At 40.9% G+C, this 22,731-nt stretch overlaps 2 protein-coding genes across 3 annotated transcripts in view; one reads left to right on the top strand and one right to left on the bottom strand.

The window, feature by feature from the left end:
* Positions 1-22,731, bottom strand: part of ARMC3 (armadillo repeat containing 3) — a 74,288-nt gene that overhangs the window by 3,829 nt on the left and 47,728 nt on the right. Inside the window, exons 11-17 of one of the 2 annotated variants that reach the window (XM_032473677.1) lie at positions 20,175-20,424; positions 16,121-16,257; positions 15,151-15,319; positions 12,541-12,641; positions 11,406-11,522; positions 2,027-2,227; positions 62-224 (exon numbers count right to left, since the gene is read on the bottom strand). In XM_032473677.1, the coding sequence (XP_032329568.1) occupies positions 62-224; positions 2,027-2,227; positions 11,406-11,522; positions 12,541-12,641; positions 15,151-15,319; positions 16,121-16,257; positions 20,175-20,424 (1,138 nt within the window). The remainder of the gene's footprint in view (positions 1-61; positions 225-2,026; positions 2,228-11,405; positions 11,523-12,540; positions 12,642-15,150; positions 15,320-16,120; positions 16,258-20,174; positions 20,425-22,731) is intronic. The other variant, XM_032473678.1, reaches the window with a different exon arrangement.
* LOC102522606 (MICOS complex subunit MIC26-like) lies at positions 8,691-9,690 on the top strand. The gene has a single exon (XM_032473679.1). The coding sequence runs from the start codon at positions 8,713-8,715 to the stop codon at positions 9,400-9,402; it is 690 nt and encodes a 229-aa protein (XP_032329570.1). The 5' UTR covers positions 8,691-8,712; the 3' UTR covers positions 9,403-9,690.

Genomic DNA, 22,731 nt, shown 5'->3' with positions numbered 1-22,731 from the left:
CACAATCATAAAGGTGAAACATTTTTACCTAATCAGAAATGAGGCCAAACATTTTGAATACCTTGAAAAGCAAAGCTCGATGGCAGAAGATTCCTTTTTTGATCTGTCCAATCGGTACAACATTGGATTTAAGTTGGAATTTTAGTTCACTTATATGAAGTTGCCAGCTGAAATCCTGTAGTTTCTCTTTTGGAATCTTACCACCCATTTTTTCTGCCACATACCTGTGTCAATCACATTGAGATCAAATCAGTCAAGTTTAGTATCTCACTTTGGATGCTTTGAGTGTAACTATATGTGTTAAAAATATTTCCCCTCTAATTTCTGTTTGCTTTACTTTTTAAAATGTACTTACTGTAAGTAGCTGTTAACATTATGCTTAATCTATTCAAACTATCAAATGTCAACTGAAATTCTAACAGTATCATTCAGCAGGAAGAAAGACAGGAATGCTAATTTTCCCAATATTTATAGCAAGATACAAATCCACATCACACTAAATTTATATCAACACAATTAAATGTTCTCTTACTCTTGAAAGTATTTTCAAATGTTTCCATCTGAAATCCAAGGCATTATACTAACTATCTTTCTTTTTAGGAATTTAAACTCAGAAACAAAGACAAACACATAAGAAATTTTCCCAATAGGTTCACAAATATATTCCAGTTTCATCATCTTTTTCTTTTAAATTTTATCTTTTTTTAATTTAGAGAAGGACATGGCATTTATATAACACTAAAGTTAGAGGAGAGATGAAGAGGCAAAAAGGAAGAACTAACAGTTAGGTGAGGAGGTGAGATGTGTGGGGCATACTTTGCCTGTGGGTTTCTCCTAAAATCAGGCTCTCCCTCAAGATGTCAGTGAACACACCTGCAAAAATCCTCCGTCAACTCAGCCTACTTCATCTTGGAGTAAAGGCAGAATTGCACATTTTAAAGAAAGAATTTCCTCCTGCTGTATGTGGAACCAAGCAAAGAAGAACAATGGTGAAAACCAAGAGAAAGGGTTGGGTAGAAAGCTGCAGTGCCAGCCAGCCAGGTGTCCTGTAATGACCACTAGGAACCAAACGCTTGAGGACAAGTCTCTGAATATCTATCTTGGTGGGGGCTCAGGTTAAAAGCCTAATAGTTTGGGAATGATAGAAAGTATTTCGGATAGGAGCAGAGCATGAGGAAATTTGACAAATGTTGAAATGAGCTAAGTTAGAGTTCTGCTTGAGTCATCACTTCTCAAGGACACTGGGAAAACTTCCGTAGCCAGAAACAACTCTCTTCCAGCTCCGGCTGCCGGGACGTCGGCAACCTGGCGGCTGTGTTTCTGCAGTTGTCACATCCAGGTTTGATGGCTGTGACACACTTCCATTTGGAGTAGGTACAAGCTCCTGTGGAGACTGCAGCTGTTGCACAAGCCAGGGGCTCACGACTGGCTGGTGTCAGGCACGAAGGCAGTCCTCTGTTTCTAGTTTTCTTACAGCTATCAAGTCAAGTTCTCAGCCACCTCTAAACGGAATCAGGTTAAATGCTCTAACTTAGAAGGCGACCTCACTGGCTTCTTCAGAGTGCTGAGCCATCTCTCAGAAGACCCACAAGCCCAATTTAGAGCAACATGAGACACAAAGTATCAGATGTATGACATAAAAGTAGGGGGTGGTGATTTGTATGAGAAAATAACTTGTGAGTTTACAAATAATTCACAATAGGATTCCTTCATTCATAACTTCTTCAGGATCACCCTGAAAGATGCTTTTCAAGGTTTAGCTGGGGAAAATGACTTAGTCATTTTTCTTTAAACCACTTCCAACTCCTAGCTCTGATTCTTGGCAGAAATAGGATCTAAACTAGAAATGGAGGATTTTTGTTTTTTCAGTTCACTGTGTTTATGCTTCAGAGTCAGAGGTAGGGTGCTGTAAAGTTCAATTTTATTATGGTGTAGTCTGAAAATTGGCTAAAAAATGCAAACCGCTAAAATCAAAAACATTTTTTCAGAAAATAAAAAAATGTATATGTATATATAGATGACTTACTTGGCAAGAAGCTCAATCTGTTCCCTGATATTGGTGATGGGAAGGATGGATTTGGTCACTTCACACACATAAACACAGAAGTCAGGGTCGGAGGGAGGGCACCACTCTTTATCAGTGTTTCCTTCTCCAGTCAGTTTTGGTGCTACTGCAACCTCTTCCTCCTCCTTCACTTTTTCCTCCTCTTTTTTCCCTCTGCCTTTCCTTAGAGAGTAAAGGACAGCAATCAAAATCACCAAGTGGAGGGGAGGGGCCAAGATGGCAGAGTAGAAGGACGCTCATCGCTCACCCTCTCCCACAAACACACCAAAACTCACAACCGCGGACCCACCTAGCCAACCAGAGCACCTGCTTAACTCCAACAAAACATCGCCCTCTTCAAAAGACAAAAATGCCACAAATCTGGTAGGAGAAAGGGAAAAAAGAAAGAAGAAAAAGCAAAACAGTGTGGGACCAGTCCCACAGGGAGGGAGCGGCAAAGGACTAGCCCTCGTTCGCTGGGTCTCCCCCCTCCAACGGAGACGCCAGCGGGACAGAGGGGGAGCCTCGAGGCTCAGATCTGCACGGAGCAGCCCTTGACCAACAGAACTAAGTTAAACGAGCATTAAGTGTCCCTGCGACACCCAGCCCGAGACACGAGCCGGCAGCTGGGACAGGTGGCCCGAGCTGGGCGGAGGACGGGGGACGCTGCACTGAGGGAGCCCCGGGGACTGCGGGGGGCTGCGCGCCGTGGCTGGGAGGGGATATGGAGCGGAACCCCCTGGGTCCCACATAAATTATGGGGGAAAAAAGCAAAGCAACACGGCTGGTGTGCCCTGGGGGGAGGGGCGCCATAGCCTTTGTCTCCTCAGACCTGCGCCACCATTGCTGGCGCGGCCACAGCCGCCACCTCCTCCATGCGCAGCGCCCACGCCAGGGTGGGGCCCAGACCTGAATCCGCACTGGGGGATCCACAACCTCCTGCGCAGGATGGAGACTTGTTTACAGCCCGAGGCAGATGGGATCTTTCTGCCCTGGCACCTCAGAGAACTTGCACCACCAAGACAAACGAGGAGCTGAGATTTGGGCTGGAGCAGGGGCGGGGCTGTTCTGTGGTCTTCCCCGAGCCCAACTACAGAGCGCCTTCCCGAGGCAGAGCGGGCAGCTGCACAGAGCAGCGGAGCAGATGCTGGGAGAGGGCGGGCGGCCACCCGCCTTCCTTGCAGGAATGCAGCACCTGACCGTGGTGCTGGGAGGGGGCGCGATCTGCCCACCTGCCTTGCCTGAGTGCAGCATCTGACTGCGCCATCGGTTGGGGGAGTGACCCGCCTGCCCACTGGGTGAGAGCTCAGCACCTGACCCACTATTGGGATGGGGCGCTATCTGCTTGCCAACTGGCACTGGGAGCAGCACTGACAAGGGCACCAATGGAGGGCCTCTGGAAACAGCAAGCTGAGTTTGCAAAACAAGGCGAAGACAGAAAGACTTCTCGATAAAATCATTAAGAGCGCACAGTCTCCAGAAGAACACACCCCCTTTTTTAAAAAATCTTTTTTATATCTGTTCTATTTTCTATTACCTTTTTAATTTTTACTTTTTAAACAACTGTATATGTCTATGGTTTTAATCCCTTTAAAATTTTTCTTTTAAAATATTTTTATTTTTATCACTTTAAAAACTCTACCTCATTTCATTTTTATTTCTCTTGATTTTAATCTCCTGCTATTGATTATACACAGGTTTCAAATATTGTTTTCTGATCGGCTTCACTGGGGAATTCTACCAAACATACAAAGAAGAACTCATACCAGTCTTTCTCAAACTCTTCCAGAAGATTGAAAAGGAAGGAATACTCCCAAACTCATTCTATGAAGCCACCATCACCCTGATACCAAAACCAAGCAAAGACACCACCAAAAAAGACAATTACAGACCAATATCACTGATGAACATAGATGCAAAAATCTTTACCAAAATATTAGCAAATAGAATCCAACAGCACATAAAAAAGATTATGCATCATGATCAAGTGGGTTCATCCCAGGGACACAAGGGTGGTTCAACATATGCAAATCAATCAATGTAATACATCACATCAACAAGAGAAAGGACAAAAACCACATGATCATCTCAATAGATGCAGAAAAAGCATTTGATAAAATTCAACACCCACTTATGATAAAAACTCTCACCAAAGTGGGTATAGAGGGAACATATCTGAACATGATAAAAGCTATATATGACAAACCTACAGCCAGCATAGTACCCAACAGTGAAAAACTCAAAAGCTTCCCACTAAAATCTGGGACAAGACAAGGCTGCCCACTATCCCCACTCCTATTCAACATAGTCTTGGAAGTCCTAGCCCCAGCAATCAGGCAAGAGAGAAATAAAAGGGATCCAAATTGGAAAAGAAGAGGTAAAAGTGTCACTATATGCAGATGACATGATACTATATATAGAAAACCCTAAAAGGTCCACACAAAAACTACTAGAAATAATTGAAGAATTCAGCAAGGTTGCAGGTTACAAGATTAACATTCAAAAATCAATTGCATTTCTTTACATTAATGATGCATCAACAGAAAAAGAAAGTAAAGAAACAACCCTCTTTAAAATAGCACCCAAAGTAATAAAATAGCTACGAATAAATCTAACCAAGGAGGTGAAAGACTTATACATGGAAAACTATAAAACACTGATTAAGGAAATTAAAGCAGATTTTAAAAAATGGAAAGATATCCCATGCTCTTGGATTGGAAGAATCAATATTGTTAAAATGGTCACTCTGCCCAAGGCAATCTACAGATTTAATGCAATCCCTATCAAATTACCCAAGACATATTTCACAGAACTAGAACAAATCATAATACAATTTATATGGAACCACAAAAAACCTAGAATTGCCAAAGCATTACTGAAAAAAAAGAAAGAGGCTGGAGGAATAACTCTCCCAGACTTCAGATAATACTATAGAGCTACAGTCATCAAAACAGCATGGTATTCGTACAAAAACAGACATATGGACCAATGGAACAGAATAGAGAGCCCAGAAATGAACCCACAAACTTTTGGTCAACTAATCTTCAACAAAGGAGGCAAGAACATACAACGGAATGAAGACAGTCTCTTCAGCAAACGGTGCTGGGAAAACTGGATGGCAGCATGTAAATCAGTGAAGCTAGAACACTCCCTTACACCATACATGAAAATAAACTCAAAATGGGTCAAAGACTTAAAAATAAGACAAGATACAATAAACCTCCTAGAAGAAAATATACGCAACCACCATTCTGCTCACTTTATGCTTTTTATTTTGTTAGATTTGTTGTTCATTTGCTTTGTTTTTTAGATTTCACACATAAGTGAAATTCTATGCTATTTGTCTTTCTCTGACATTTTGCTTACCATAATTCCTTCAAGATCCAACCATGTTGTCTCAAATGGCAAGATTTCATTCTTTTTTATTGCTGAGTACTATTCTATTGTCTACATGTACCACTTCTTCTTTATCCATTAATCTATTGATGGACACTTAGGTTGTTTCCACATCTTGGCTATTTTAAGTAATGCTGCAATGAGCATGGGGGTGTAGAATTCTTTTCAAATTAGTGTTTTCATTCTTTTCTGATAATCAGAAATGGAATTGCTGGACCATTTTAATTTTTAATTTTTTTGAGAAATATCCATACTGTTTTTCTTGGTGCCTGCACCAGTTTGCATTCCCACCAACAGTGCATGAGGGTTCCCTTTCTCTACATCTTGGACAACACTTCTTATCTCTTGCCTTCCTGATGGCCATCCTACCAGGTGTGAGGTGACAGCTCATTGTGGTATCGATTTGCATTTCTCTGATGATTAGTGACGTTTAGCATCTTTTCACGTGCCTGTTGGCCATCTGTATATCTTTTTTGGAAAAAAAAAACTTCAGATCCTTTGCCCCTTTTTAAATCAGATTGGATTTTTTTTCTCATGAATTTTATGAATTATTTTTATATTTTAGATATCAACTTTCTTTTTGTATATATGATCTGCAAATATTTTCTCCCATTCAGTAGGTTATCTTTTCATTTCATTGATGGTTTCCTTTGCTGTGCAGAAGCTTTTTAGTTTGATGTAGTCCCAGTTGTTTATTTTTGATTTGTTGCCTGTACTCTTGGGAGTCAGATCCAAAAATGTATTGCCAAGACTAAAGTCAATAGCTTATCACCTAAGTTTTCTTCTAGGAGTTTTATGGCTTCAGGTCTTATGTTCTGAGTTAATTTTTGTTTGTGGTAAAAGATAGTCACCTAGTTGCATTCTTATACATGTGGCTATCCAGTTTTCTGAGGGAAATTATTTCAAAAGCAAAAATGTTTGGGGAAGTCATTGTGATGGGGATCAAGATGATCTAAGTAGCAGAAAAGTTAAAGTCTAAAAGTCTCCAAAGATGAACAGACTGGAAGGATGTGAAAAAGGAGACAGAAAAACATTAAACTTTCAAGCGTGTATAATAAACTCATGTGCAATCAACTTAAATATTTATGAAGACTAGTCTGAATACAAAAATAGAGTATAGACAGAAGTTATAATTCATTTCATGAATGGGTGTAGTAAATATTTATTGTAAAGAGAATGGTCTTTATGAGGAAAAGCTTTAGAGGGCATTAGACATGTTGGTTTCAGTGAAGCCTGGGGAAGTATCAAGAAGGTGACTGGAGCCTATGCCATACCACCCTGAACGTGCCCGATTTCATCTGATCTTGGAAGCTAAGCAGGGTCGGGCCTGGTCAGTACTTGGATGGAAGAAGGTGATTGCATAGACAGGAAATAAATTGATCACCTCTCCTATGAGTGTTGTGCCATCAAAGAGAGTGCAATTAAAATTAAATTTCAAAGGCAGAAATAGGATGGTCACCTAACGAGAGCCTCTTGCTTAAAAGTTTTAATTTACATGGTATATGGTAATGATATTCATCCGGAAAAACAGAAACCCACGTTTTCACTTTCCTTGTCTGTATTAGGGCACCTCACATGCAGGGGGTTGACTTGTCTCCCAGCTCTTCTCTCCTCTCCCTTTCAAAAATTCAGCCGCTCTGTGGTTCCAGATGGCTCATTATTCTTTGTCTGTATTGCTCAGGATCTTTTTGTCAATGTTAAACATTCTCCATGACATTAACAGATGAGTAGAGTTAAAATATTTTACTCTATGTCCAGAGGTCCAAAGTTTTAACAGTCACAAGATGAGAAAGGTTGACCAAAAGATAAACAATGGGACAATGAGATTATGACAAATCTCTCACCCAGTGGACCAAGGGCTAAGATGAGGAAATAGCCTGGACACACACTGATCACTTAAATAAGCCAGGCAGTTGTTTAGGAACTTTACATACATCATCTCACTCTCTCTTACAGCAGCTCTGTGAGGTAGGGACCATCATTTCCAGTTTACAGATATGAAAACCAAGGACCGCTTTTGTTTGAATCCAAAATCAGTGTGATCTCCTCCTTGTCAACAATCCTCTAAATGTTAGGAGCACAGTAAAGTTCATATTTAAGTGGGGAGTGATATGCCAGAATATGCAGAGACAAGGAGCAGAGTGGAAATGGTGTGAAGAAGAGATAATTACCATCACTTGTTTATAACTTTTCCCCCTGGGGACACTGCAAGGGACTCAAACATCTATTCCTTTCAACAACCAGCATTCAATATTTGAAATAATGTGTGACTATTTAATCAATAAATATTCCTCTACTGTTCCTGATGTGCCTGGTATTATTTTAGGCTTATGAATATACAGATGAAAAAAAAAAAAAGCATGGTCTCAGATCTCAAGCAGCTCAGTGCCCAGTAAGAAAGACAAACAATCAGCATTAACAGTTCAGGTTATATACAAGAGAGAGAATCAAATTCACAAAGGACTGGCCGTGAAGAGAATATTTAACCTGGGGTGATCAGGGAAGGCCTCACAGAAACAAAAAGGTGAAGAGAATGAAGACTAGGCATTGCCGTGCATACAAGACATTGAAGGTTATTCCACAACCTGCCATAGTTGGAGTTTGGACTTCATCTGGACGATAACAGGGAATCACTATTTCAGGCAGAATAATATGATCAGACTCTAGGGGTGGTGGTGTAGCATGCAGGGCGGGTTTAAGGAGAGCTATTCCCGAGGCAGGAGGATCTTACAATAAGAAGGTCAGTGTGGTTGAAATATAAGATAAAGGCCTTAGCTAGGGAAGATAAGGTGGAAATTAAAAAAGAGCGATTTAAGGGGTAAATAAGGCATAGGGCAACAGGACTAAGACGCATTCAGCACTGGGGAGAAGGCAGGAGGACTTGGAGCTGATTCCTAGGCTTGGGCAGTTGTATGGGAAGAGGGTATATCGACCGGCACAGGGAACGGGCGAGGAGGTGGTTTGGGAGTTGGGAGAATGGTGAGTTTAGTTGGGAACATATCGAATTTGAGCTGTTAGAGGGTAGCAGGACAGAGAAGTCCAAAAAGCAACTGGATACACAAGTCTGGACCCAGGAGAGGGGTGCAGACTGGCACATAAACGTGAGTGGTAGCCAAGACTACGGAGACTAAATAAAGGAGTCGATGAAGAATTCTGGAGAATACCAATATTTAAGATATTTATGGAGGATGAGGAGATAGCTAAAGAACCAGAAAAGACAGGGACTTACACACAGAACAAGGCGACTAGGGTCAAATGAGATGAACACGTGAATGCTTCAAAATGTTATGGAAAAATATGAATACCGGATATCACAATTAAAAACCCACAGGGGTGACCCCGCCGGAGCCGCCACTGCCAGCGACATGTTCAAGGTAATTCAGAGGTCTGTGGGGCCGGCCAGCCTGAGTCTGCTCACCTTCAAAGTCTATGCGTCACCAAAAAAGGACTCACCTCACAAGGCTTCTGTGAAAGTTAATGAGCTTTCACTCTACTCCGTTCCTGAGGGGCGGTCTAAATATGTGGAAGAGCCAAGGACCCAACTTGAAGAAAGCATCTCCCATCTCCGACATTATTGTGAGCCATATACAAATTGGTGTCAGGAAATGTACTCCCAAACTAAGCCCAAGATGCAAAATTTGGTTCAATGGCGGTTAGACAGCTATGAATATCTCCAAAATGCACCTCCTGGATTTTTTCCAAGACTTGGTGTTATTGGTTTTGCTGGTATTATTGGACTCCTTTTGGCTAGAGGTTCAAAAATAAAGAAGCTGGTGTATCCACCTGGTTTCATGGGATTAGCTGCCTCTCTTTATTACCCACAACAAGCCATCGTATTTGTCCAGGTCAGTGGGGATAAATTATATGACTGGGGTTTACGAGGATACATAGTCGTAGAAGATTTATGGAAGGAGAACTTTCAAAAGCCAGGAAATGTGAAGAGTTCACCCGGAAATAAGTAGAATACTCCATGCTCTGTCCATTTTAATCAGTTATAGGTAAACATTGAAAACTCCATACAGTAAACCAATATTTCTACAGAAAAATGGCAGAAAAGTCAGTATTGAATGTAGTAAATTGGCATTCTTCTTCAGGAAAAACTACACTAGGCCTCTTTATTCTCTTGGATGATTCCATACTACAAGTGGACTAATCGGAAATTCTGTCACCTAGAGAAAATGTATAAGCCTTAGAACTCCTCGTTCTCATGTTGCTATTTATGTACATAATTAAAATTCTAAGTTAAAAAAAAAACCCACAGCTGTTGGAAGACTGCTATTTCAACATTCACAAGTATACCAAATAACTTTCAACCTTGAAGGTTTCTCCTCCAAAAGATTTAGGACCATGAACCAGACTGACCTGTAAGAAAAATAAAATAATGGGAAAAGAGTTGAGGATGGCAGAACTACCCAAGATGACAGTGATGCGGCATCAGAGACACTGGAGGGAGAGGCGAGCAGACCCTGTGGCTATGGACTTTATTTCCAGCTCCTGTCGACCGCTGGATTCTGGGGATTCCTCTGAACCCCTGCAAGGCTGGAGTGGGTTTGGGCTCCACATAACAGAGCTAACATTTGTTGAGTGTTTACTCTGGGCCAGGCACTGCCCTCGGCCCTTAACATTCATTAAATTATTTCATCTTCTCAACACTTATGAGGAAGGACTACTGTTTTTCCATCTTACCAATAAGCATACTCAGGCAAAGAGAAGGTAACCTATTTGCCCAAGAGACCTGGTTTGTTAAGTGTGGGCCTTGTTGAAAATAACCTTCTCCTACAAAAGTTTGGATTTCTATTCTCTTGAATAAACACGAATGCCCTATGTCTGCCAACCAAGCACTATGCTAAACATGAGGGACCAAAAGAGAAGTTCTTCAAGTCAGAATATGTGCTTGTCCTGAAGGCACTCTCAGTCCAGTTGGAGGAGAAGTCCCGAGAGGCCAAGTGAGGAGGAAAAGGGAGAAGAGGTGGGGAAGGAAGGGGAGGGGAGGGGAGGGGAGGGCAGAAAGGATGAGGACTGGACTGACGGGAGCAGATCAGAAGCAGAGACCAGGAGAGTGGGCAACAGAGACTGAGGATAGAACATAAACACAGAAAGAGAAACTACACAGCTCTGAGGTCTGAGGAGGCCGGCAGACACCTCCTTAGGAGACCTTAGGGGACAGTCCCGGTTTAGAAAGTGGATGCTCAATATACGTGTGTGGCAAATAGCCTCCAGTACCCCAGTGGTTCTCAAGAGCTTAAGTCAACAATAATTGGAGGATCAGGGCTCGTGGCAGGAGGTCCAAGTGGTTTTTTGAAGAATCCAGGAAAATGATCATAAGAGGAAGAATACGTTTAAAAATGTGTCAGCGTGTAGACAGTATGTTTCAAATACGCCAGACCTAAAACACATGAAACCACATTATAACCGTTCCAACTAGGTCAAGAATGTGGTCCTGCTTGTTTCCCTTTCCTCTTCTCATTGCTTCCTGAAGGGTCAGAGATCTCGGTGAGCTAGGTAGGGAGGGGACATGGAACCAAGAGGCAGGGAAGAGGGAGGGGTGATGCTCCAGCCTGGGTAGCTCACTGCCTGCAAAGGCAGCCGCCAGGGGAGGGCAGAGAAGTTCATTTTAAGTTGATTACTACACATGGTTGGGCTTTGAAAAGAATGACTGGAGACTGCTGTTTCTGTTGTCATTTCTGAATTAAAGTGTCTGCAGGAGTTTACGTGATCAAAGTGCCCTGGGTTCTCACCCAGAGGCAGGAGGAGTAATTCCCTCTGGGTAAAGTTTTAAAGAGACAAGAGACAGAAATGAAGTTAATTTTAACCACACTTCCTGGGTCCTGCTTAGTTCTACATCTGATTACATAAGCAGAACTTCCTAGTTAAAAGCCACCCCTCCCATTCACCAACTTTGCGGGGAAAATTAACGCTTGATGGGATTACAGTTAGGAGAAGAATAAAATAACGCATTTTCTACCTTGATCCTTTCTCTTTAGTGGCGCTTTTGCTAAGAGCAGTATTGTGTCCCGAAGTAGGTTCTGATTTCTCTTCGGTGGGAGATCCAAATCCAGCACTAAAATGATAACTATGTTCTCTGGTTATTTGAAAAAAAGAAAAAGAAAAAAAAAACCACAGCCAATTTCAATCAGATAGAAAATAACAATACACTACATTTGTGAGGCATTTTATAATCTATAAGGCATTTTCACTTCATCATATGCTTCTATTCCACTCACTGAGAGGAAGCCGGGCACCAGGTATATTTCCATCTACAGATAAGGAAACAAAGCCTGTCTACTGACACTCTCAGGGGCTCAAGATGTCCATCTAGGTTCACAGCAGCCAGAATGTCAAACCAGGTCTCCAGGCTTTAATCATGAAATTTTATGACTAGGAGAAGGAATAAAAACTTAAGTTGCCAAAAATCTAAAATCTAAATTTTTGTTCACTCCCAAATTAAGGGAGAGAATTACTTGAGTACAGATAAAATATCATTTCCCTACTTGGTCTTTTCTTTACTTGCTCTTCGTAAAGAAGATGAAGAGGAAATACTTCATCCATTACCAACGTCTGATGGCTTATCTTCCGTAGATGGAGGTGGAGAACTAAAATTTTACATATTTGAAATTATGTACAAATTAAGATAATGTGTTTGTCAACATTGACTTTCTCCTACAAAATAGATTTTTTTTTTCCTGAAAAAATCATGTTTGGAGCTGACTTTTAACAGTGATGTTTTATTTTTAAAAGCATAAAGGAGAGGTTAAGATAAGGCAAAATGAATATTATAAAGCTTTTCATGGAGTTAGAACTGGAAATATTTTTATAAACTATGTCACATAAAATGTATTATATAGATATATAGGAATACAAGACTATTTTAAGATCAGTTGAAGCTTTCATTATTAGTGCTATTATTTACTTCCTATTTTGAAAAAAAAAAATTGGGCAGCAGTGGTATTCCTGCATATAGTTTTAGAGATTTGTAAACATAATTCATCTCACTTTGCTCCTATTTATAATTTCTTCAATTACTTCATGTTACCCGGAAGGGTAAGAAGCGCTGATGGCTATCGGCCTCCCTGCATCCCTTCTCCCCTGAAATGACTCACACATCAGAAGATCTGCTGTTAACTAAGAGTACAGTATGTAGATCACTTGGTTCTTGTAAGCAGAGGTCCTTCAAAGGCAAAAATTTGGTGCCAATCAGTATCTGTAGATATAAGAATTAAAAAGTAGTATCTGCATGGGTTATATGTTTTCTTAATGAATACTGATAAATAGGTTCTCTACTGTTTGAGGTGTCTAATATCACACACACACACACAGAGACACACACACCTAGAAATAGGAGCCTGAAGCTTGTGGGCATCTTGCCTTTGGGGAAGATATAGCCCCCAATTCCCCTGCAGGCTCTGTAGATTTATACTCAGCTGTTTCCCACCATAATGATCAGCTTGGCCCCTGGAAGTATTTGAGTTTGAAAATCCATCTATATACATAAGGGAGGGCTTATTGCCTGTAAGAATAACTAATTACTAAACAGACCACTAAAAATGTTGTGAGGATAACTAAAGACAAGCTGGACAAAGCCTTATACCAGCAATTTTATCAGCCTGGTGAAGAGGGGGAGGGAGACCTGATCGCCTTCTGAGGTCTTTTTCCAATCAAGAAATAGGGCCCTCTCTTATCCAAGATACTCTTCCTGATCCTTTTAAAGTAAGACAGATCATGGCCATTCTTCTGGTCAGAACCCTGCCGTGTTTCCCTACTTGATTCGGAGTAAAGTCCCAAATCCTTCCAATGGTCTACAAGACCGACATGGTGTGCTTGCTCCTTACCTCTCTGATTTCGTCTCTGCTTTTCCATCCCTGGTTCACTCAGCTCTGGCTGCACTGACTTTGCTGTCCCTTAAATGTGCCAACCATGTTGACCCTGTATGGCTTCTGCACTAGCTGCTTCCTCTGCCTCAAAAGCTCCTGTCCCTACTCTCCTCATGGCTAAGTCCCTCACCTCCTTCAAATTTTTGCTTACAGTGAGGCTACCTGGCCATCGTGTCAAATTACGACCATCAACCCCAGTATCCCCAGTACGATGGAGCACCCTTATCCTCCTTTGCTCCACTCCCCACCCAACTGTAGCTCTTCCCATTTTGATCATGTGATATAAGTTATTTGTGAGATTTATTGTCTATCGTCTGTTTCCTCTCACTGGTGCCATGGAGTAGAGATTGCTGTTTCTTTTGTGTACTGACATTTTTCAAGCCTAAAATATTAGAAACTTAGTATTTACTGAATGAATGAACCAGAGAATTCTCCTTCACAAGGAAATTGTCTCCTTAGTTTTACATAATAAAATATATAAATATATTTTGTCACAAATTTATCTGTCCCATGGCAACATTTTTCTGGTAAGGGCTCTTTGGTGGTTTTTCTGCTCTTTTCCTCACTTTTCTTAAAGCAGCTTTGTACTAATGATTCTGGACCAGTTCTCTGTAAATGACTCCTCATTGAACGGGAGCAGTAAATTCTCCAAGTTTGTGTGTGCGTTACAGAGAATACAGTGGTGGCGGTAGTCGGGAGAAGCAGAAGAAAGAGCTAGAGTAAAGTTTTAGGCTGGCTGTTTTGATTATTCAGAATGTCTCTAATTATTTTACCGTGATACAGTGTTTCCTGCAAACATGGCTGAGCTGTGATTCTCTTATGGCCCTGTCTCCTCTGCTTCTTTGAACCAAATTGGCCCAAGAGGGATTCTGCTGCCAGCGCTGCTCACCCCAGCCCACCTGCCCCCTGGCAAACTGAACAATTAGTCTGTGCACTTCTGAGTTCTCCATCCACTCAGGAAGAATAGACTTTTGATGGTGCTTTCTGAGATCCACCACTACTCTTGTCCCTCCCTCTGCTCTTTTTCCCCTTCTCATTCTTCCTCCTATATACTCCTGCCTGATCTCAGGGACTTTTAACTCTTTCATTTAAAATATATACATATATTTGTTTATTTTTATTGAAGTACAGTCAGTTACAATGTGTCAATTTCTGATGTACAGCACAATGAGGGACTTTTAACTCTTAAATGTTTCTGAAGTCTGTGGATCATACCTGTTTCCTCTTTTTGCCTAAAATGGGATTTGTAGGTTTTAAAAAATGTCCCCATTCTCCTTTATTGCTTTCAGTTTCCAGAAGAAGTAGAAAGTGCTGACTGAGACAGTAATGTCCGAAAGTCCTCAAGATTCTAATGCTCAGCTTCCCATTTCTCTCAACAGTAACACTGAATTTCACTATAAATTGTTTTAAATTTTTGAAAATCACAATCATAAATGCAGCTAAGTAAAATAATATTCTCCCATGTTACATTTTAAAATTCAGTATTACAATTTGGTTAATTTCAACTATAATTAATAAAATGAAAAGCTTATAATTTTATCCTTATCATTAATACTGAGCCCTAAAAGTAATACAAAGGAAGCTGTTTCTTTGATATTTTCTCTGAAACTTGAGACTAGCATCAGCAAGCTGATTTAAGTATAAGTAACCAGATTCTAGTTAAAACTATAACACAAAATCTTATAGCCAGACAAAATTTAAGGATGAAGTTCTGATTCCCAAGTTTCTGTCTATAAAAATATAAATTATGTTAAGCGGTTATAATTGCAATGTAATGGCACCATGATTAAAGAAGAAATGGTCACACATACTAATATAAAAATTAGGGCTGCCACTTACCCGACCACAGTCATAGAATCCATCATTAATTATGTTACTTGAGGACAAATAGCCAGTCTTGCTGTATTTCAGAGACAGGTGGTGGTTGAGCAATTTGTTATAAGCTACCTCGCTGAATTTATTTTTTCGACTTACTGATAGATCAATTTCTTCAAGGATATCTAAAGCCCTGTCAATAAAAGCCAAAAAACATGATTTGCTTTTTATAAGGACCCATTTACATACCTCACTAAGGTCCTGAATGAGGAATTGAGGAGGAAAGGTTAAAACCATCCCACCCTTTTCAGTAAACTAATCCTGACACAATTATGAAGACAAATCAGTCCTTCTTGAGAGCATACATGCCAGGTAGTAACTCATACTCCAACAGTTGAAAAGGACACTTTCAGAAGAAAAAGTTCTCCATCTGAAGCAAAATTAGTATCGGGCTCCAGCTCTCTCAGCTAACCAGGCAATGCACACTAAGAATAAAAATGGTTGGAAATAGGGCAAACCTGTTTACCTGTTTTAACCCTGTTTGCTGATATGCTAAAGGCAGCTCACACATCGGCTATAAGTAAGGAGAAGCGATTTGGTGAGGTCGGTTAAATGTTTAATTCTGGTGGAAAGGTTTGTCGGGGAGAGGAGGAGAGATGCCAGTCCTGGCTTGCCCATTTTATTTTAGCCTTGAAAGCTGAGAGACAAGTACGATTGTGTCTAGCAGAGCAGAGGAAAGTGAAAGAGAAGCATTCATCAAGGTGAAAAAAGTGGAAAAGGAAATGCTGAGGATGCTTTTTATGGCGGTGGTGAGGGAGATCTCTAGGTGGGAGCAACGGGGGAGGGCCCCACTTCTGTAAGCACCCCCCCCCCAATTGGGACAGGCAGGACTTCTGAACACTCCGGTGCGTGGACTCTGTTTGACCTTCTTGGGCCTGAAGCTTGTGACTGAGCTTCTTCATCTGAACCAGACACCCGATTCTGCCCCACTCACCCGAGCCTGCATAACTCAGTGGCTGTGGGCTCATCACTGGCACAGACCATCACGGCCCAGCTGGCGTGATTTCTGACCTCATTGTTCTTGGAACGCAGGAGCTCAACCAGCGGCTCCAGTCCACCTGAATTTCTCAACTAGAAGGAGGAACCAAAATTATACACATTAAGAGGACAGAACATAAACATTAATGCTTTAAAAAAAATCTCATTATTTGATTGTTGAAAGGTTTTGTCTATATAAACACATTATAAGATGTGTCCATATTTTAGATTTATTAAATCCAGGGGAAAAGAATCTATTGCAAATAAACCTTACAGATAGCCCAGTTTTCTGTTCAAAGTCAAGAAGAGGCCACAGGAAAGTGATGGAGGTCATTTTGATTTTACTCGGTGCAGGGACGGGGCAGAGAGCCTGTCCTCTCCCTGCCTGCAGGTGGGCTGCCGTGTGTTCATTCACTCTGCTCCTCAGCACTGCAGGTCCACTTGGCCCTGCAGTGGACAAAGTAATGGACCCCCAGAGATGGTCGTGTTCCTGGGAGGGATTTGGCAGGATGTAGTTAAGGATTTGAGGGTGGGGAGATTGTCCTGGATTAGCAGGTGGGCCCCATTTAACTATAAATGTCCTTATAAGAGGGAGATGAGGGTGTCAGGAGCAGTAATCTGCTTTGAAGGTGAAGGAAGACACGAGAGCCAAGGAATGTAGGTGGATGGTAAAAGCTAGAAAGTGCCGGGAAACAGATTTTTCCCCTCAAGTCTCCAGAAGCATCACAGCTCTGTTGATACCTTGATTTTAACTCATAAGACCCATTGTCAGCCTTCTGAACTCCCAAACTGCAAGGTAACAAATTTGTATTGCTGTAAGCCACTAAGCTGTGGTCGTTTGTTTCAGCAAATGACCGGATACAGTTTCCAAGGCTGGGTGGGAGGAACCAATGCAGGCAAGTGCCACCCATGTGACTGGACGCTGACGCCAAGTCAGCAGTGTGGCCAAAAACAATACTGAAACAGTTCCCCAGAAAGAGATCCATTTTGTCATCACTCACTTTTCTTCAAGGAGTAAAAAAAAAAAGAACAAGAGGGAAATTGAACAGAACTACATTACTTACAGTATTAAAAGAGATTACTCATGTATAAAATGTTTCCAATCAGGGGGAAAAAAAAGATTTGACAGAGCTCTTGTCTCACTGTCTGAAATGTAATGCGGTATTAACTGAGCCCCGAGGACAAAAGAATATTGCACTGGTCTCTCCACGTACTATCTGAAGACGAGAGACCCTGAGGGAAATGATCCGCTTCCAGGCATTTCCTTCTCAAACAAGGGACTCTGACGGGGATTGCATGTTAGCAACTCAACTTGGACAGCTTTGAAAAGTTTACTTGAAGCATCTTATGTTTAGCAAGCCAGATCTCTGAACATCTTTATTTCTGAGTATAATACAAGATAGGAATCTGACTCCATGTGTTCTTTTGGCAAAGATCTAATTCATTTATTAATTTCTCCACTCATTCATTCACTTGCTTATTCTCTCACTAGCTGTTTATGAAATGTGGACTGTGGGCCAGGTATGTGTCAATGACAGGGAAATAGGGAAGAAAAACCTCAGTTCCTGTCCCTAAAGCCTCGAGGAGCTTTTAGCCTTTCATACAAAAGCTAAGCAAAGCAGAGGACAAGGGAGGCATGCAGAGGGGGTGGTGGGAGCACGGAGGAGGATGTTGGAGTCCATGTTTAAGGACTGAAGAAAGGCCTCACGGAAGACAGGATGGTTGAGCTGGGTTTTGAAGGAGAAACAGGCATTTATCAGGTGGACAAAAGTGAGACTAGCTTCCCAAACAGAGAAATCAAGGAGGTATAAATAAGAGAACAGAGGATGCTGACAGATTACAAATCCTATGGTATCTCTGGAGTGTAGAGTTACACCTGGGAAGAGAGTTCCGGCTTAGGCAGGTAGGGGCGAGCCCTTACGTAGTGCACTAGGCAGCTTAGCTTTTCCCACGGGAAATGATGTGCCACTGGGGACTTGGAATGATGTGATGAGGGTCATATATTTGAGAGATCAGTTTAGAGGCAGTTTGGGGAGGAGGAAATGGCAGGGGTAGGGAGAGCTGTAGAGTTGGCTGCAATATTCCAGGAAGCAGATGGACCACTCTGTAAGCCACACGGAAGTGGGACCGAGAGACACCGGTGTTTCTCACTGCGTTGCCACTGCCTAACGTAGTGCCTGGCACATAGTAGTTGCTAAATAAATACTTGATGGCTGTCTTACTACCTTAATGGAATAATACAAATGAACTGAGTCAGTGGGGACAAAGAAGGAGGATGGAAAAGACATCTAAGAGACAGAAGAGAATAGATTTGTCAGTTGTCTGAGCAGATAGACTCAGAAAGGTATGTTCTCACATCCCTGATTCACCCACCGACCAACTCTGTAAATATTCTTTCTTTAAGCCTCATTTTCCTTATCTGTAAAATGGGGATTACAATTGTACCTATGTCTTTTTTTTTAATTAGAGTATAATTGGTTTACATATTACATATAGTTCATTTATCATGTTAGTTTTAGTTTTAGGATGCAGTGATTCAATATTTTTATAGATTATACTCCATTTAATGTTATTACAAAATCATGGCTGTATTTCCCTGTGCTGTGCAATATATCCTGTTGCTTATTTATTTTATACCTAATAGTTTATACCTCTTATTCCCCTTCCCCTACCTTGCCCCTCCCCCTTCCCTCTCCAAATGGGTAACCACTAGTTTTTTCTCTGTATCTGTGAGCCTCTGTTTTGTTATAGTCATTTGTTTTATTTTTTAAATTCCACATGTAAATGATAACAGAGTATTTGTCTCTCTCTGACTTGTTTTACTAAGTATAATACACTCTAGGTCCAACCACATTGTTGCAAATGGCAGGATTTCACTCTTTTTATGGCTGAGTAATATTCTATTATGTATATATACCACATCGTCTTTATCCATTCATCTGTTGATGGGCATTTAGGCTGCTTCCTTTTCTTGGCTATTGTAAATAATGCTTCTGTGAACATTGGGGAGCATGTATGTTTCCAATTAGTGATAAATATACCTATTTCAGGCGAGGCTTAAATGCATGGAAAGTGCTTGGCACAGTGCCTGATGCTTAGTAAGTGCTCAACATTGTTACTTCTTTTGGAGAGAGAGAGGGACAGAGTCCTAGGCTGTTTGAATGAGTGCCATGTGATAAGCAAATGGGAAAAAAGAGAAAAATATACACTTCTAGGTTTATATTGTCTATGAATAGGACCAACACACTTGTAAAAAATGCAATTCCGTGTTTTAAATTTTTGAAATGTAAGGAAAAGAGGAGTGTATGTAACCCATACACATAATTTCAAGCATCATAGTAAAAGGCACACTTGTTTGTCTACCACTCAGCTTAAGAAATGGCACATTTCAGTGACCTTGAACCCCTATATGCCCTCTGCAATCACATCCACTTTCTTGATCCCTTAAGAGGCAACCACTTCCTTGAATTTAGGGCCAGTCATTCTCTTGCTTTTCTTCATAGTTTTAACTTATATACGTGTGTGCTTAAAAGCACATTGCTTAACTTTGCATATGTTTGAACGTTAGAGAAATAGAATCACAAGTCTGTTCTCTTCTGAGCTTGACTTTGCTCAGTATTATGCTGGTTGAGTGTCTGCTGTGTTGATTTCTTCTCTGTAGCTGCAGTTCATTCATTTTCACTGATATGAGATTCCATTTTATGCATATACCACAAATGTATGCATCCATTCTCTTAACAATAAGACAACTGGTCTGTTTCCAGCTGTTGGGGTATTATAAACAATGCTTCCTGGTGCACAGAGGCCAGAGTGTGTCTTAGTACAGACCCAGGAACAGAACTGCCTGATGATAGGGAAGGCTCACCTTCTTTGCTGGATGGTGCCGATTTGTTTTCTAACGTGTTGCACCAAATTTGAGGGATTTAAGTGATGGATGGGTTCAAACCCTTGAAAATGTTTCAAAAGACCAGAAGGAAGGAGGAATGAACATGAGGGATGAAAAGGCTCACCTCGGTCCGGGCCTTGGCATCACAGGCAATGGCAGCGATGGCGAGAGTGGCTTTGCTCTGCACGACCTTGTTGGCAGAGCACAGGGGGCCGCGCAGGGCGTGCATGATGTCGTGGGTCTGGATGCTCAGGCGCAGAGGTTCCTGCGTGGCCATGTTCATCAGCACCGTGGCTGCATTGGCGACCACCTTGTTGCGCCCGCTGGACAGGGTGTTGATCAATGCTTCGATACCGTCCGCTTTGGCAGCAGCGCTGGGTCAGTGAAGAAGAAAGGAATACTGTTCACCGCAGTTCAAGAAACGATCTCTGGAGCCTTCCACTAAGCTTATGAAACAAACGACTGCATAAATACAATTTTAGACGTAAATGAATTTACCTGGGCAATGAACCTGGAACTCAGGCCCTAGGGATTTAAATGGAGTCTGGGGTAAAATGTCAGGTATGAAGGAATTTAAATAATCCTTTCCCTACCATCTACAGCTTTTGGTTTTAGAAAAATGCACGACTGCTTCTTAGAAACCCTGCCACAGCTGTTCATTTTTAAACTCAGTGATACTTACGAGATCAGGAAATTCTATTCCAAGAAAGCCTATTAAAATATTCCTAACCAGTAGGAAAACAAAGCTTTAAATAGGAGGCATGAATGAGCGTGGGAATTTAAGTTAAAATTCTTCAAGTCATCTTCCTCCTTTTTAAATGAGGTTGTTAATGGTGGGCAGATGTTAACATGTTTGAAGACAGCACATCATTTTTGGAGGTGAATGTTGCTTTTACAAATTAAACATCAGGGATCAAAGTCATGACATTGAAAAATAACTTTAGTAATGTAGGTATGTTCAGTTGTTAAGTTTCCTATTTTTAGTACAAAAAGACTACAGTCATCAATATATTAACATTTTCTCACAATTAGAAAGTCTACTCCTCCTTTTAAAACTAGCGTAGTTTTTATAGTCCTTGCTTTATAATTGCTCAAAAAGCTCATAAAATAGTAAAAATAAAAAAGAGATCATTTTAACAAGTGGAAGATGATTTAATTATGTTCTTTAATGTTTGGAATTGCTTCAAATAAGAGATGTTCCAAGCAATAAGATATATATCAGAGCATCCTGGTTTTAAAGGAAGGCCCCAAGTTAGGTTAAAAATCCATTTAAACCATCATGGGAATGGAGGTAATCAAGACAATAAAAGTGCACTTGAGAATCCAACAGTACAAACATCTCTTTTCAGTTTCTATTTGACATATTTTTTTTTTCATTTAGGATCATATTAATAACCAAAATTGAAAAAAAAAAAAGTTAGGCTATGTGGTTTAGCCAATGGCCCTCTGTATTCTGACAAGTTCAGTGTAACTTGGTTTTGTCACCTAAATTTGCTGGTTGTGAAGGGGAACTGACAATGTCAAGAACAGAATTTGTTGCAATTGTTCATCAGAAAGCAGAATGCAAGGACAACTTCGACAAGGGGACTGGTAGCTCGAGGTGAGAGGAAGCTGTGATCAGGCACAAGCCAGCTCTGAAGGAGACTGAACAGCAGAGAGCAATTGGGCAGGAACGGAATGACAAGAGGCCGCAGCCCTGGATAATGAAGGGATCCTTGGTGTTGACCTTGGAGGTACCTCCTACCCCTGGTTTATATGAACCCAGCCAGAAAACACACCATACTGATTGATATCAAGGCGAAGTCAGCACTCAGTTTCCTGTTTCCCTTCCTCTAGTTCTTGGTGTCTATTTAACACTCTGTAGCATCTCCCAGTCTTTTTCGGGGAAGGCATCCCTTAACTAAAATTTGGTGAGATGACACGTCATCAAAATCTGGTAGGAAGCCAAAGAAAAATATTGACAGGAAGGCTGTGCATCTCCCTATGACAGCCTGAAGGATGGCATTTAATTTCCTTTCCTAGAGGATAAAAATAGACACTCAAGGTAATTTCATATTTACATCTCCCTCCTAATATTAACTGACATAGCAATCATTTGATTTGACAAATAAGGGAAACTTTGGAGGCTCTAATATATTTATTAGCCTAACAGAAACTTCTCATATTCAACTTACATTTGAAATGTTGACTTAAAAAAAAACACTGCCAGCAAGATTTTGAAATTATGCATATATTCTAATTAATTAATTAATTAATTTATGTATGCTTAAACCTTCTAAAAACTTTTTCCTTTGACTCATTTTTCATGTACTTAATACAGTCAGTTCCTTAAGCCAAATACTCTGTGATTTTTTTAATAGTCTGTGATTTTTAATCATTACACACACAGCTTGGCTAAAATGCACGATTCCTTTGTCACTTAGTGGTTTTTCCTTTGACGATGCTCACTTTTAAAAACATATCGGAGAGTAAGGAAACCACACAATGGAGGTGTTTCAACGGCATTCATGATAGAAGCCAGCAGTGCTTTAGGTAATTACGTAACAGTAAATTCTCAAAGGCTTTGTCTTTTGTGTGTATCAGGGAGTTTAGGGAAAATTTAAGCAAGTACATAGGATCGTACGCCATCGTTTTAGTTTATATATATAGAACTGGGTCATGGAAACAGGAATCGTCATCAG

The sequence above is a fragment of the Camelus ferus genome, chromosome 35, assembly GCF_009834535.1.
Source record: "Camelus ferus isolate YT-003-E chromosome 35, BCGSAC_Cfer_1.0, whole genome shotgun sequence".
In the NCBI taxonomy this organism is placed as follows: domain Eukaryota; kingdom Metazoa; phylum Chordata; class Mammalia; order Artiodactyla; family Camelidae; genus Camelus; species Camelus ferus.
This window is presented reverse-complemented; position numbering and strand designations above follow the sequence as displayed.